A 15,859-nucleotide genomic window follows, 5' to 3' on the forward strand; every position below is an offset into this window, starting at 1 on the left:
TTTGTTGATTATTAATTGACATACAGATTATTGTGATTTTAATAATTTAATTGTCATTTTGGTTAATACACCTCAAAGTCTTCATTTGTTCACTGAATGCTGGGTTGAGCTGCTCTTTGTCTTTCATCTGCTTTTTTATCAGGAAAAGGAATGGAGCTGTTCATTCTCATCACTGGTGCCATTGTGTTTGGCTTTGAAACTTAAATCAAGTTTTTTACAATTTTAAACTCCCAAGAACCACTGGCAGACTATTATTCAATAAACATCAGGAACATTGTGATGTTTTAATGTTTGCTCTGTGGCACATTAAATAATTTTAAAACTGTTGTCTACGGCCTTTAAAATATATTTAATTACCCAACAGAGCTTTTTAGTCAATTTGCTTTGTGCAATTAAAAATTGGCATCAAACGACTGACTTTTTAATAAACATACTCCAGTATCAGTTCAAATACCACCTTAAAGGGGACCTATTATGCCCCTTTTACAAGATGTAATATAAGTCTCTGTTGTGTCTGTGAAGTTTCAGCTCAAAATCCCCCACAGATCATTTATTATAGCTTGTCAAATTTGCCCCTATTTGGGTGTGAGCAAAAACACACCGTTTTTGTGTGTGTCCCTTTAAATGCAAATGAGCTGCTGCTCCCGGCCCCCTTTCCAAAAGAGGGTGGAGCTTTAGCAGCTCAACAACAACAAAGCTGGAGAATCTCACGCAGCCGAAATGAGGATTGTCAGTAACGGTGTTCAGCCTTACATTGTTCAAACCGGAGTCGACACTGATGGAGAGACTCAGGAAGAAGTAAATTGTAGGGTTAGTGATGTCACCAACCTGGGAAGAAGCTTGTTGTAGTCCTTAAAGTGATTTCTGTAAAAGAAAATATCTCCCTTTGCATTGAACTTTGAGCATCACAACTTTGTAGATGTTGTTTATGATCAAACAGCAACATTACACACTTACTAAAGGTAAAAAAGTGAAATCATTATCAAGAACCCCTTTAAATAATGATTGCAATCAGCTAGTTGATTAGTAGATGGGTCTGGCTTGTATAATTGTAATGAATTACTCTGTTTTTGGCCGATTTTGTTGTTGTCTTTAGATGTAGGTTTAGTTTGGATCCATCTGTGTATTAGATAAATCATTACTGTACGAAAGCCATACAGCTGTGAATGTTTGTGTATTGTGTTTTACTCTCTCGAAACATTACATAATGCATCATTCTTGCAGTATGTTGCCACACACGACGTGTTGATTATTGTCCTATTACTGGGATATTGTATATGTGACATTTCATTTAGTTGTTGACACGGTGCTGTAAATTTCACAGGCTCCCTCGCTGTCTCTCTCCTGACTTTGCACACGTAGGCCTGTGTGTGTCAAGAGCAAGTGTGTGTGTGTGTGTGCTGTGAAGCTGATCTTTGGAGCAAGAATGAATGTGTCCACCCAGAGTGTTTGAAGTTCAGCTCACGTGTGCGATGGAAGATTTCCAATAATTCACTGAGAAAGCAAGAGCTCTGTACTTGCTCTTTCTCTCTCACTCTCATTAATATTAATGAGCTTCATGTTTATCAGAGTCAAAGGACTGAGAAAGTTTTATTGCTCATTATATATTCATTTAACTTGTGTCTTCTTGAGATTATCGGTAACTCTTTACAATAAGGTCCCATTAGTTAATGCATTAACTAACAAAGAGCAATGCATTTGTAGCAGCATTTATTAATCTTTGTTAATGTTATGCTGGGTTCAGACTGCACAATATCAGCATGATCTATTTGATGTAGGGTGTCTTGGTGATTCGTTAACGACAATGGCCATCGGGACACAAGAGTCCACCGTTTTATGTCGTATAGTGTGTGGTGTATAAATGGTGCCAAAAGATAGCGAAGGTGCTTTGTTTCTCGAAGTCAGTTGCTAGTTCCGCCTTCTTGATGATGTCACGCATGTCATTAAACATGGCAAAAGATGACTGGTCAGGAAGCAACCTGTAGTCTGACATCTTTCTTGTTCACAATAAGAATTTAGGAGTCAAAATTAGCTAATCTGACACAGTGAATATCGTAACAGACAAAAATATGGTGTAGTCTGAACTAGGTATTAATAAAAGTACAAATGTTCATTGTTAATTCATGTTAGCTCAGATCTGTTAAAAATATTTACGGATACAATTTTTAATTTTAAAGATATATTGGTAAATGTTGAAATTAGCGTTAACTAAGACTAAGATTAAGTATTTTTCATTCTTAGTTCATATTGACTAATGTAATTAATTGTAAAGTGTTACCAGATGAACAAAGATGTCGGTTCACAAAGTTTTACAACACTACCAAAGCTCTGCACTGCATATTTACCCACAATGCAGCGCTACCTGAGATGGAAACACATGAATCAACAGATGCCGGTCCTGTTTAACATCTGCGTGTCAGTGTTGTGATATGTGTGTGTTTGTGTACATTGCCGTGAAATTGATGGTCTCCCAGGTGAAGTCAGTCCCGTAGTGATGACCCTTGTTTATTTTAGTGTCTTTTCTCAGTACCCACTGTGACCTTCTTGGGGTCCCTTGCATTGGTCTCGATTTTCCATTCCCAGAATCCTCCTCAGTGCTTTTCCCATACAGGCACTTGAATGTTCCCATGTCAGTCTGTTGCTTCTGGGTTTCATGTATAAATATAAGCACTCTTAAATCTAAAGTGACATTTTCAACATCATAACAGCCATTTTTCAAACACTGACATTGTAAAGGTGCAACAGATCCAAGACTGAGCTTGTTGCAGTGCATTCTGGGATTGTCTTCTCCGCAAGTGCATCTTATAAGGCAGCAAAGTGTTACTGCGTTATGAATAGTCTCACATTGTTAACATGCCTGTGATCCCTTAAAAATAGCCTCTATGAAATCCATTTTTTCCCCATTTTTTTTTTTTCCATTTTCATTTTCTGTATTCCATTTTAATGCTTAAATAGTTTAAAATTTTAATAATCAAAAAGCATGTCTAATCAATTGAATGTGTAAAACTGATGAGTTAAGCTCGAAAACATAGAGTGCAAAACACACACTTACACATGTTTGTTTCATTTTATTAGTGAGGATATTGCATGAATAGGATATTGGATAATCTATATATATATAGATTTACATAATAAACATGTTTGGGCCAATTTATAAGCCTTTTTAACTAGTGAGGGCCAGTAAAATGTCCTCACTATTCAGTTGTCATAATATTTCACTATATAATTGAGGACATTTGGCTACACTAAACACAAGTACACTAAACACATTCACACATGCACAATTATACACACAAATGAATTGTTGTGGCTATGACAATATAGCAAAATTGAGCCAGAAGAATCAAATTAGATCACATCCTGATGGATTAAGCTCTGAAAGTATTCCTGTTCATTTTTATTACATTTTTGATGTTGTGTGTAACAGAATGCTTTCTCTGTGTTCAGGTTTGACTGTAATAATAATGCAAAAACTGACACATCAAATCAACATTTCAAACAAAAAAATACCTAAACCTTGACAAAAAAGTAGTCTTTGAGAATGTCTATAAATCAAAAAATCCACAACCTCTTTGGCCTTGTCTCTATTTTAACACAAAATACTGAATTAATTGAATAATGTATTGTTTTCCATGGAGGGAAAAAAAAATGCATAAATTAGTAAGATAAAATTTCCTCAAAATATGACATTAAAGCTTAAATATTATTGAACAAAAATATACAATTTTAGTGAAAAAAATATTAGTTACATTTCAGGTGTTCATCTGCTTTTGACCGGGAAGACCATGAGTGGGAAAGTAGGCAAGGCACTAAGTTTTTCAATTTTACAGTCTCCTTTGAACTCTGGGATTTGTAGCAGGCAGATACTATGTTTCTATGTAAAGACTGTCTGATTCATGTCTCAGTGTTTTGTACATCCTGGCCTCTGGCTCTGTGTGTTGTGTGTTTTGTGGTTTTGTTTTGTGGTGTGATAAGTGATGTGTCCTTGCTCAGATGTGAGCGATTTATTCTCTGTCTCATTAAAACAGCTCCTCTCTGTCCTCATGTGTCCTCCTGTCATGCCTCTTCATATTGTGATTAGTGTCAGGCTTTGAATGAGCTCCTCATGCTTCATCCAGAAGACCAGGTGTCTGTCATACCGTTTGCGGTGTTTCAAATCCTCTGTCTCTATTGATGTAGTCTGATTATATCTCTTTGTTGGGACTGTGGTTGTTACTCATGTGAGGTTTGTGTCAGACAGCATTTTCTGTGAGTGAAAACAAAATAAACAGTTTTCTTTTGATAGCTTTGTCATTGATGGTTGCATGCAACAACGAACATACACTGTGATTTTCCCTTAAGTGGTTATGTCAGATCCGTTCATCTGAATCACCGATTGTCAAATTGGTCTGAATTAGTTCTCTGAAGCAGTCAACTGACTCATGTACTTCAGTAGTAGCAACTTTACGTTGCCACTTGCTTTAATATTAACATAGAAAAAATGTGGGCTATTCAAGTGTTTGTGCGGAGTGTGAAAGCTGAATAGTAGCACGCTTACTGCACGACAGTTAACATGGAGGTGCCGGTGCGATCACTTGCACTTAAAATACGCTGTCATTTTTAGACAAACAGATAATACATAGAAGAGTAATACATCTTTTGAATCTGTGAAGAGTCTTTTATTTGTGTGCACTGTCAATACAACAAAACGTGCTTTTGTAAAATAATGAAAGCAAACGGTGCAATTTCTGCAGTTTCTCTCTGTGAACTTGTGCGTGCCAAAAAAACAGAAACTCCATGTAAACTTTCCTCACAGACATGAAAAATATCTCCTATAGAAAGTGAAATTACTACTTTTAAATGAACCAATTCAACTGGAAAACAAATAATCTCAGGTTATGCAATCCGTATGAAACGTGAATATAGGCGCGTCTACTACTGCAGAGTTGAAGAGTCAGCATTGTCAACTTCATCACTGCAGCCAAAAACACAGAAAACACTAGTTTGTCAATTAATTATTAAAATGTTAAAGCAATCTCCTTGCTGTTTTCATTCATAATCATTACTTCTTCTGGTACGCTGTGGCAAGCTTTATGCATGCACTTGAATGCTGATTAGGCTATGTAGGCATTAAAGCCTCATTATTATGTTTATTTATAAACGTGCGATTAGTCGACTAATCTACTAGTCATTCAGAAATATTTTTAGTCAAGGCAGCCCTAGACTTAGGGATAGAGCAATATAAAATTTGCAAGAGAGCGCAAAATAAATAGTATGTGTATGTTCTTAATTTCTTTAGTACCGATAGCAAAACCGGTAAAATCCAAGCTTATTGATACTGCAGTCTTTCTTAATTTAGCCCCCGGGTCCGTTTAATACCGGATTTCGGTACCCATCTCTTGCAGTGACAGGAAAAAACATGATTTGGAATGACAGATCCTAGTCATAACATGTAGATGGAAAAGAGAAGTGGTCCAAGCACTGAGCCCAGAGGCACCCCAGTTCCAATATGCTGTTGGATAGAGGGAGGCAAAGAATGAAGAGTGAAAGGAAGTGGGAGGAGCGCAGTGTATCAGACTGAAGGAGAGGAGTGTTTGACTCCTCATCTGGATTTCATAGAGCAGTGTGAGGTCTGCAGAGATCAACATCTGGCAATAATACCAAACTCGCTCACACACTCACTCACACACTCACACAGCAGACATGGATGCTGTTAGTTTTTTTTTTTTTTTTTTTTTTTTTTCTGAGGGAAATATCTCACATTTCCCAGCTGGCTTTGTGGGTCAAGGCTCTTTTTTTTTTTTTTTTTTTCTCTTGGTAGTGGTGGTTCTGTGTAGTCCTGACTTGGTTCATCAGCATCAGATTAAATTATTGGATCCCTCCATTACCAAAAAGCACCTTGTTTACAAAATAGAAATCTCATTATCATTAGTAATGGTGTTTGATAATTAGGTCATGCATATTATTAATCTAAAAAGTATTCTCTCTTTTTTCTCTGTAGCCTCACGAGTTTGACGAGTGCCGCCTGGACATCAGTGTCAATGATAGCGTGTGGTATCTCCGGGCTCAGGACCCAGAACATCGCAACCAGTGGATCGATTCCATCGAGCTGCACAGGGTGAGTTCCCCCAACATGCCTGTCTTTACCCAGCATGCTCTTTTCTCACACAGCCAGACTATTGACTATCAGTATTAAGTCTGGTTTGTCTCAGACCCACCCCTGTTGACAGGAAGAAGCAATCTGACTGACAACCAACCACTGCTTCTTTTTATTTTTATCTGACATATCTGGGTGGGTAGATCTGAAACCAGACATTGCTGTCTTTTTCAGCCCTGTTACTGAAAAGTAATCTAAGAGTGGGTTAGTTACACTCGGAGTCACAGAAGTGAATAATAATGTTTTGAGATGAGAAATCAGAATGAGATTGTGTGAGATTGTGAATGTGATTCAATCTGTTTACATCTTCTGAAGGGCAGAGCACTGAAGTGACACACACACTCACACACGAGGAAGTCGGTTTAGGTCACAAACCCACAATCCTATGGTAACGCAAATAAAAACAATGTGTGATGCTCATACGTGATATTTAACACACTCTTCCTCATAGAGCATACAGAAAACACAAATGGAGCAGTTCAACACTAACATGCACGAGTGAACATACCACTCACAGAGCTGTAGTAGAATACTCTATAGTGAGAGAGAGGATGTGGGCAGGTACAGATAGAAATGAAAACAAAGGCAGATGAGAGGAACAATGAGACGTCATGATTGGAGCTACTGAGCGACGGAAAACTTTAGAAATGAGATGAGAGGGGCGAGTGTGTGCGTGTTCGGAGATGGATGGATGGATGGATGGATGGATGGATGGATGGATGGATGGATGGATGGATGGATGGATAGATGGATAGATAGATAGATAGATAGATAGATAGATAGATAGATGGATGGATGGATAGATGGATAGATAGATAGATAGATAGATAGATAGATAGATAGATAGATAGATAGATAGATAGATAGATAGATAGATAGATAGATAGATAGATAGATAGATAGATAGATAGATGGATGGATGGATGGATGGATGGATGGATGGATGGATGGATGGATGGATGGATAGATGGATGGATAGATAGATAGATAGATAGATAGATAGATAGATAGATAGATAGATAGATAGATATAAAAATCTATCTATCTATCTATCTATCTATCTCTCTATATATATATATATATATATGTATATATATATATATATATATATATGTATGTATATATATATAATATACAGGGTGCGATTTGTGAAAAAAACAGGGGTGGATGTTTTGAAAAGTTTTTTTTTTTTTTATTTTTTTTTTTTTTTATAATTCTTCATTTCTGGTAGAAAATGCAAAATCAATCGGTAGTTATTAATAAAATAAAGATACACAACCCTCTACATTCAATTGCGTTTGGTCCCATTTGATCACAGTGCATACACATACAAACTTTTAGTCCAAAAGTGTGCACATTTGGAGAAATGTACATTTACCTCAGATTTCATTAGATATAAGCAGGGCTGTATGACGGGTTTTATAATTACTGAGGTGAGAAAATGTTGTTTGTTAGGGGGGTACGGAGGCATGCTCCTCCGAGAAAATTTAGATTTCCCTGGTGTACATATGTGCATTTTTAAGATGTTTTAAGGCCAACAAATTGGATAACAATAGCTTTAAACCATGTCAACAAATACATGCATGCACAGTTTTGAGGCAGCTTTAATCGCATATTTGGTCATTTCATGACTTAATTTACAACAGAACAGCTTTCATTGCTCATAATTTCTTTTGTGCTTTATTTACGCTATACTATATATATACACAACAATTGTGCAAACTCAGCAGACTTTGAAAGAGGAAGACCAATAATACACACATACACAAAAAACAAGGTCTGAAATATATAGCTAAAATAAAAAATATTTTTTAAAAATTGTAATTTTTTCAAATGTTATGCATTTATTATTATTAATAATATAATATATAATGAATTAATAATAATAAATGCATAACATTTGAAAAAATTAAAATTTTTAAAAAATATTTTTTATTTTAGCTATATATTTCAGACCTTGTTTTTTGTGTATGTGTGTATTATTGGTCTTCCTCTTTCAAGGTCTGCTGAGTTTGCACAATTGTTCGTGTTTTGAGGCCGCACCCTGATCCACACGTGCTTCTGATTTCTGCCGGGGAGAGGGGAGGGGAGTGTTTTCGCACATGCATGTATTTCCCCCGTCCATTCATCCTTCTCTTGCCTTGAGGATGACCCCTCTCTGATAGTGACTCACACACTCAAGGCTCTTTTTGGAAGAGGCCCCTTGGTCTGAATCACTCCTGAAATTCTTCCCACTGACACTTTGCCTCTGTCTATCATCTCTCATCAGGGTACAAAGGGAATAGTCCAGAAGCACAGACACCGATCAGCTTCAGTAATGAATGTTTTTAATCATTAAATCACTTGACAAGTGGATTTTTATTTTCTTGTATTGACGTATTTGTTTTAGAAAGTTTGGGTGGGACAGAGGAATTAGTTGTCACAACAGTGATTTGCTTTGTGCTTGTTGTTGGTTTTAGGGGGAGAGACATTATTTTTCTCGAGAGCATTTGATTGACCTGACACTTGAAACGGTACGGCTCATTCGCTTTATCTGCACGGATGGTGTTCTCGAATATAGGCGAACAGGTTAGATGTGTTTGCAGCTACTTTGCATTCACATTTTTTGCAAACCGGATATCTATCCTTGAGGACAAACCCGTGTTTGTTTTTTCTATATCCAAAGTATTCCCATACTGCAAATTTGAGCTTATTTTCCGATGTGGGATCCACAGAAAAAGTAAAATTGCACCTTTAATAACAAATCTGTGTTTGGAGTTACATGTAGGATGTGACACAGACCCGTATGGGCGGTGCTGTTCAGATCTGCTGTTGTGTCAGATAGTGAGAGTAATCTGTAAATCTAATCAGAGCTGTATTGTGTTAAGCCTTTCACTCTCAGTGTGTCAACACATACACATAAAGCTGCTGGAAATGAGATGTGCGCTTGTGTGTCTACAAAACCTGCTTGATTTCATCTCATCTCTTTTTGTTGTCGTTGTCCATGAGCGGAGTTTGATAACACACACACGCGCGCTCACTGACTATAATACTAGATTATAACCATACTATACTAAATATAGTAGTGTATTATACTAAAATAACACTGCACACATCACACACACGCACACTATATGTTTTAATGCTGAATTAACACTGATTACAATTCCAACTCATTGTCTCTCTCTTGTTGTCTTTTGTAATCACCTGATTGGGTTTATTGATTTGGTGTGTCTGGTCTGTGATACGGCATTAATGGTTGTTATCATCCAAGGCTATTGATTGTGTACCTCAGACACTACCAGTATTCTTGACTTCTGATTGGTCAGTGGAGGTGTTATCAATGCCATAGTCACAGTAAGCGTGCGTTTGATTGGCTGGAGTGAATCCAGGGCTGACCTGGCTTTGATTGAGGCTCTGAATTGTTATCTCTGGTTCTACCCTATAGTTACCTCAGATTCAACCCACTCAACCGTAGACTGAGCTCACTGTTGCCATCTAGTGGAGGACAATGTTAAATTCTCACTAAAGACAGTGTGTAAATATTCATGTTAGGCTACAAAATGTGCATTTTTTCCATATGCATATCCAAAATGTGCAGTATACAGCAGATGGCAAGGAATACAGTATCCCATAATGCAACGTGTTCATCATTCAATCACTAAAAATTCTGATAGTGATAGATGAGCTGATATATAAAGATTGTTTTCTGTTCTGGTTGGTTTTTTTTAAATTTTTTTTTACTCTTATCTGTTTTGACAGATGTACATTTATTTAATAATAGTTTGTTGTGACTGTAAAATCATGTGTTTACAGGTGTTTCTTATCTACAGGAAAGGTTTGTTTGTTTGTGTAGGTTTATATGTGTGTTCCTATTTCTCTGTGGGCTGTGTGTGTGTGTTCAGACTGAGCTCAGATTCATTTGTTCAAATTTGTTTCAGTATGAGGAACGTCAGAAGGGAAGTGAATGATTTTCACATTGTATTTCATTCCCTCTTTCAGATTGAGCAGATTGTGTGTGTTTATGATTGTGGTACAGAGGTCAAAATTGTTCGTCTGGAGGAAAGATACAGTAACCTGGGCTTGTGCCGTCATGCTCCGCTCAGAAGCCTCATGGGGAGACAGTCATTGTGTGTGTTTATGCTTCTAAATAAACTCAGAAACTATTTCCAGAGGCTGTTACTCATGAAATGAGCCACAGGAGAGCTCTGGCTTCATGGAAAGTGACTCTCTGTGCTCTCTGTCAGTGACAAACCCTGAAGATGAAGTGGAAATTGCTGTGGAAAAGTCAACCACTCACATACATACACACACACACAGACCAGTTTTAATGTTTTTAAAGTGTGGTTGACTGTAAATATCGATGTAAATCTCGTATTATAGATTTCCACCCCTCCTCACAGATCATGTATTGTTCATTTAGCTTTGAGCTAATACGCTTGCGTCATCATGAGCTTTAGCATTAGCTGTTTATAGCTACACTGAGATCATGAGTTTTTTGGTGAGCATGGCAAAAATTAAATAAACTGTACTGTTCAAAAGCTTGGCGTTGGTAAGATTTCTCAAATGTTTTTGAAAGAAGTCTCTTCTGCTCATCAAGGCTGCATTTATTTGATCAACAATACAGTACAAAAATTAAAAAAAATATGGAATATTATTACAATTTAAATGAACTGTTTTCTATGTGAATATATTGTAAAATGTTTATTTATCAGAGCTGGATTTTCAGCATTATTACTCCAGTCTCAGTGTCACATGATCCTTCAGAAATCATTCTAATATGATGATTTGATGCTCAAGAAACATTTCTGATGTAATATTTTTGTGTATATAAAGTTGCAAACAACAGCATTTATTTGAAATAGAAATCTTGTAACATTATAAATGTCTTTACTGTCACTTTTGATCAGTTTAATGCATCCTTGCTGAGTAAAAGTATTAATTTCTTTAAAGAAATCGTACACTCAAAAGTATTTAATTAACATATTAAGTTTATTACATAAGGTTAATTCAATGCCATTTAGTTGAATCAGGTTAACATTCCTAATTTAGTTATCCTAAAATTAATATAAAACAAAAATTATTTAGTGAATGTGTTCAGAACAGTTTTTACAACTTTTACAAATGTTATCTAACAAGAAAACCTTTTACACCTGGTTAGGTGTTAGCCAGACGTTTTGTTACGTCCAGGGCCTGCACAAAGTAGTAGTTTTTTTTTTTTTTATTAAAACAGCTTTAATTGTTGTCAGCAGGTCCTCACCCCAAGCACATGCTCTACACTTCACCACAATTGTAACCTCCAAAAACACAAACATACCAGAAACTCTTTAAATATAAACATAAAAGAACATTAAATGTTAACAAGTCTGCTCATTTTTTCATCTTGATGGAAAAAAACGCATAAAATAACATTTTATTTCGACCATTTACTCTCCCTATCCAGCCCAGTGCAAAGCATGATGGGAAGGGGAAATCCTGTTTCTAGTTTCTATAATGCTATTTTAACGCAACTAAATCCATTTGAGTTAAGGGTACATAAATGATTTAAGTAAAGTGGTTGAAAAGAATCATCTTGGATTAACTTCATTTACTCAAAGGATTAGTTCACTTAAGAATTCAAATGTCCTGATAATTTACTCACCCCCATCTCATCCAAGATGTCCATGTCTTTCTTTCTTCAGTTGAAAATAAATTTTTGAGGAAAACATTCCAGGACTTTTCTCCATATAGTGGAGTTCAACAGTTACCAATGGGTTGAAGGTCCAAATGTCAGTTTCAACTTCAAAATCATCTAACATTGTTGTTTTACCTTTTTTTTTTTTTTTTTTTTTATATAAAATGTGTTTGACTTAGTCTTTGAACGTTCGCTTTGTAAACACTGGATCGGTACTTCCGCCTACGTCATACGTGACATTTCCATCGTGAATGCATAATGTGTGGCGCAGAGCAGTGCAAGACCAGCATTTGTGGTTAAAAAGTATATAATTTTTTTTTTTGGCCGATGGTTTCTCTAGATAAGACTCTTATTCCTCGTCTGGGATCATGTAGAGCTCTTTGAAGCTGCACTGAAACTGACATTTGGACCTTCAACCAGTTGAACCCCAGTGAAGTCCACTATATGGAGAAAAATCCTGGAATGTTTTCCTCAAATTTCTTTTCAACTGAAGAAAGAAAGACATCTTGGATGACATGGGGGTGAGGAAATTATCAGGAAATTTGAAGTGAACTAATCCTTTAAGTAAATTGAACAAGCATCAAATGTTATTTTTGCCCTCCTTAATTGAAACATGTTGAAAATATTGAGTCAAGACAAAACGCAACTGTTTGAAGTCAGTTTAACACAATGCAATTGTGTTTGAATGAAAACCCTAATTCAATGGTGTTGAACGGTATTGATTTTTTTTCTTCAGTGTACTTGAACAATAGTGTAACTTCTGCAGTGACAAGCTGCAATGCAAAAGTCATTTGCTCCTTCACTTTCAGGTCGCTAGTCCTGCTTGTCGTCTTTAAATTCTGCAAATTATGTCAGATTGCAGATGAACCTGGCTTTTACACCAACCAAACAAATCAAACTCTGCTGTCAGATGGACAAGAGTCTTTAGTGTGGAAGCGCTCCTGAACATCACATGATCTTTGTCTGTCTGTGTCTAGGCTGAATCTGGTTATGGTTCGGAGTCCAGTTTGAGGAGACATGGCTCCATGCTTTCCCTCACATCTGCCACCAGCGGATACTCAGCCACCTCCACCTCCTCCTTTAAGGTGAGAACACAAATGCTATAGACCGATAACCAATATTGATATGAAATGCCATTCCTCCCTACTCTGAAATCCAATAAGTTTGCATATGTAACCCACAGAAGGGTCACAGTCTGCGGGAGAAGCTGGCAGAGATGGAGACGTTTCGGGACATCCTGTGCAGGCAGGTGGACACGCTGCAGAAATACTTTGACGGCTGCGCTGACGCTGTGAACAGAGACGAGCTCCAGAGAGACAAGAGTGAGTAGATGTTGTGGTGGCAGAGATCAGGATATTGAATGTGAGTCAGAACGGTGTGAATCTGCTGACAGGAATGTTTAGACAACGCTGAAACTCATTCAGACTGTGGCAGCATCCAGATTCCTCTGCTTTCGTTCTCTCTCTGGATGCATCTGTTGTTACAGCACAAGGGCCTGTTGATTCACACAAATTATCAACTGCCTCTTTTGTTCGTCCTGGTCCTTCCCCTGTACTACAGTATGCGTCTACAGTAGACTCTCAGTATGTGAATGGGCCGATCTGGGCACCACCAACCACAGGTCAATGAGTTCAGTCTGACAGTGTGTGTGTGTGTTTTCTCATCTCAGTCGTGGAGGATGATGAAGATGGTTTCCCTACCACTCGCCCCGATGGAGAATTCCTGCATAACAACAACGGCAGCAAGGAGAAATGTGAGTGTGAGCACATTTACATAGTCTGGAACGTCGCTACTGATTTCTGCTCATGTGAAACTTCAGCAGGTTTCACGCTCGATGAATTCTCTCTGATTCAGCTCCAGGAGACGGTACTGGGGCAGCACTGACAATCTGAGCAGTGTGTCCACTTCATTTACTTCAGCGATCCAGTAATTTAAGCTTGTTGTAATGAATTGTGCGAAATCTATAACATAAAGTCAGCATTTCTCCACTAGAGCTGTGTTTGAGATGTTTTCATTGAGTTATGCATTTCTGCATTGCTTTTTTTTAGTGGAAATACTAAATGGCTAAATTGTATGTGGTCATCAAACCGTTTCTGTTCTTGTATTATGATTTAATAATTAATATTAATATTTTTGTTATATATATATATATATATATATATATATATATATATATATATATATATATATATATATATATAATATATATAATATATATTATATATATATATATATATATATAATATATATAATATATATATATTATATATATATATATATATATATATATATATAAAATATAATAAATAAAATATAACACTTGCATGTATATACACAAAATAATATTACATATATGATACATATAACATATACATATAACGATAATAATACATATATGTATGTTATGATAATAATACATATATGTATGTTATATTTTTCATATTCCTATATGTGTATATTAATATAAAATATATATTATAACATAAATAAAAAAATATATATATATATATAATCTATAAAATATATTATAATACAACTTATTAATATATATTATGCATGTTTGTGTTTTATATAATATAATATAATATAATATAATATAATATAATATAATATAATATAATATAATATAATATAATATAATATAATATAATATAATATAATATAATATACAGTACAGTCCAAAAGTTTGGAACCACTAAGATTTTTAATGCTTTTAAAAGAAGTTTCGTCTGCTCACCAAGGCTACATTTATTTAATTAAAAATACAGTAAAAAACAGTAATATTGTGAAATATTATTACAATTTAAAATAACTGTACTATTTAAATATATTTGACAAAGTAATTTATTTCTGTGATGCAAAGCTGAATTTTCAGCATTGTTACTCCAGTCTTCAGTGTCACATGATCCTTCAGAAATCATTCTTTAGAAATCATTCTTCTTTATTTATATATATATATATATATATATATATATATATATATTATATAATATATATAGATATGTTATATATATAACAGCATGTATATACACAAAATAATATGTATTTTATATATATATATATATATTACTGTTTAATACATATGCATCTATATAAAATATATTAATATAAATTAGACAACTTATTAATATATATTATTCATGTTACATATATATATATATATATATATATATAAATATATATATATATATATATATATATATATTACAAATAAATTAAATATATAAATATTTTTATATTACTGTTTAATACATATGTATCTATTTATAAAATATATTAATATAAATTAGACAACTATTAATATATATGTATGTTTGTGTGAAATCTGTCAAGTGTGTGACTAGATTTGTTCTCTCTCTCTCCATCAGTATTCCAGTGTTTGAGTCATAAAGGAATTAATGGGATAGACTTTAAAGGAGAGGCCATCACGTTCAAGGCGACCACGGCGGGGATCTTGGCTACACTTTCTCACTGCATCGACCTGATGGTGAAGAGAGAGGACAGCTGGCAGAAAAGACTGGATAAGGTACGATTCATGTCCTTGACCTGCTAAAATCAAGAGAGGGATGGTATATCTGCCAGAGTCACAATGTTGTCAAAATGAATCAGCCCCGGCTGAGATAGTTGTGACAGAAATGTTTGTATTGATGCTATATGTGAACTTGTACAATGCATGTACAAAGTAGGGCTTCCATGACTACTCATTTATACTCATTTAAATCACTATACTTCCAGTGCTGCTATTGAAAATCCTGCCAGTAATTTTCAGGAAAACGAATCCTATCTGAGAGTCTGAGCATCATTTTGGTGATGGTGTATGAATGGAAGCCGTAGCCGTCGTTTCTGTGAATGACTGCCGCGCTATCTGCCAGAAAAGTTAATCCAGCCGTTTTAATGGGTTTGTGTGTGAAAGTGGTGAGCGTGTGTTACTGAGGTGGAGCTGAATCTGTCTGCCGATGTGTCGCAGTCAGCAGCATTCAGCACAATACTGACATATACAATCAGAACGAGCTTCTGTCTGAACAATGGAGCGCTTCAGAACAATCCCGCATCGATACAGTCTCTCGCTC

At 35.6% G+C, this 15,859-nt stretch overlaps 1 protein-coding gene across 2 annotated transcripts in view; it reads left to right on the forward strand.

Annotated features, from left to right (window-relative positions):
• Positions 1–15,859, forward strand: part of LOC137013332 (ceramide transfer protein) — a 41,166-nt gene that overhangs the window by 16,182 nt on the left and 9,125 nt on the right. For both annotated transcript variants that reach the window (XM_067377032.1, XM_067377033.1), the window contains exons 3-7: positions 5,981–6,097; positions 12,767–12,874; positions 12,973–13,111; positions 13,459–13,542; positions 15,158–15,315. In XM_067377032.1, the coding sequence (XP_067233133.1) occupies positions 5,981–6,097; positions 12,767–12,874; positions 12,973–13,111; positions 13,459–13,542; positions 15,158–15,315 (606 nt within the window). The remainder of the gene's footprint in view (positions 1–5,980; positions 6,098–12,766; positions 12,875–12,972; positions 13,112–13,458; positions 13,543–15,157; positions 15,316–15,859) is intronic.

This window comes from Chanodichthys erythropterus, chromosome 22 (genome assembly GCF_024489055.1).
Source record: "Chanodichthys erythropterus isolate Z2021 chromosome 22, ASM2448905v1, whole genome shotgun sequence".
In the NCBI taxonomy this organism is placed as follows: Eukaryota; Metazoa; Chordata; class Actinopteri; order Cypriniformes; family Xenocyprididae; genus Chanodichthys; species Chanodichthys erythropterus.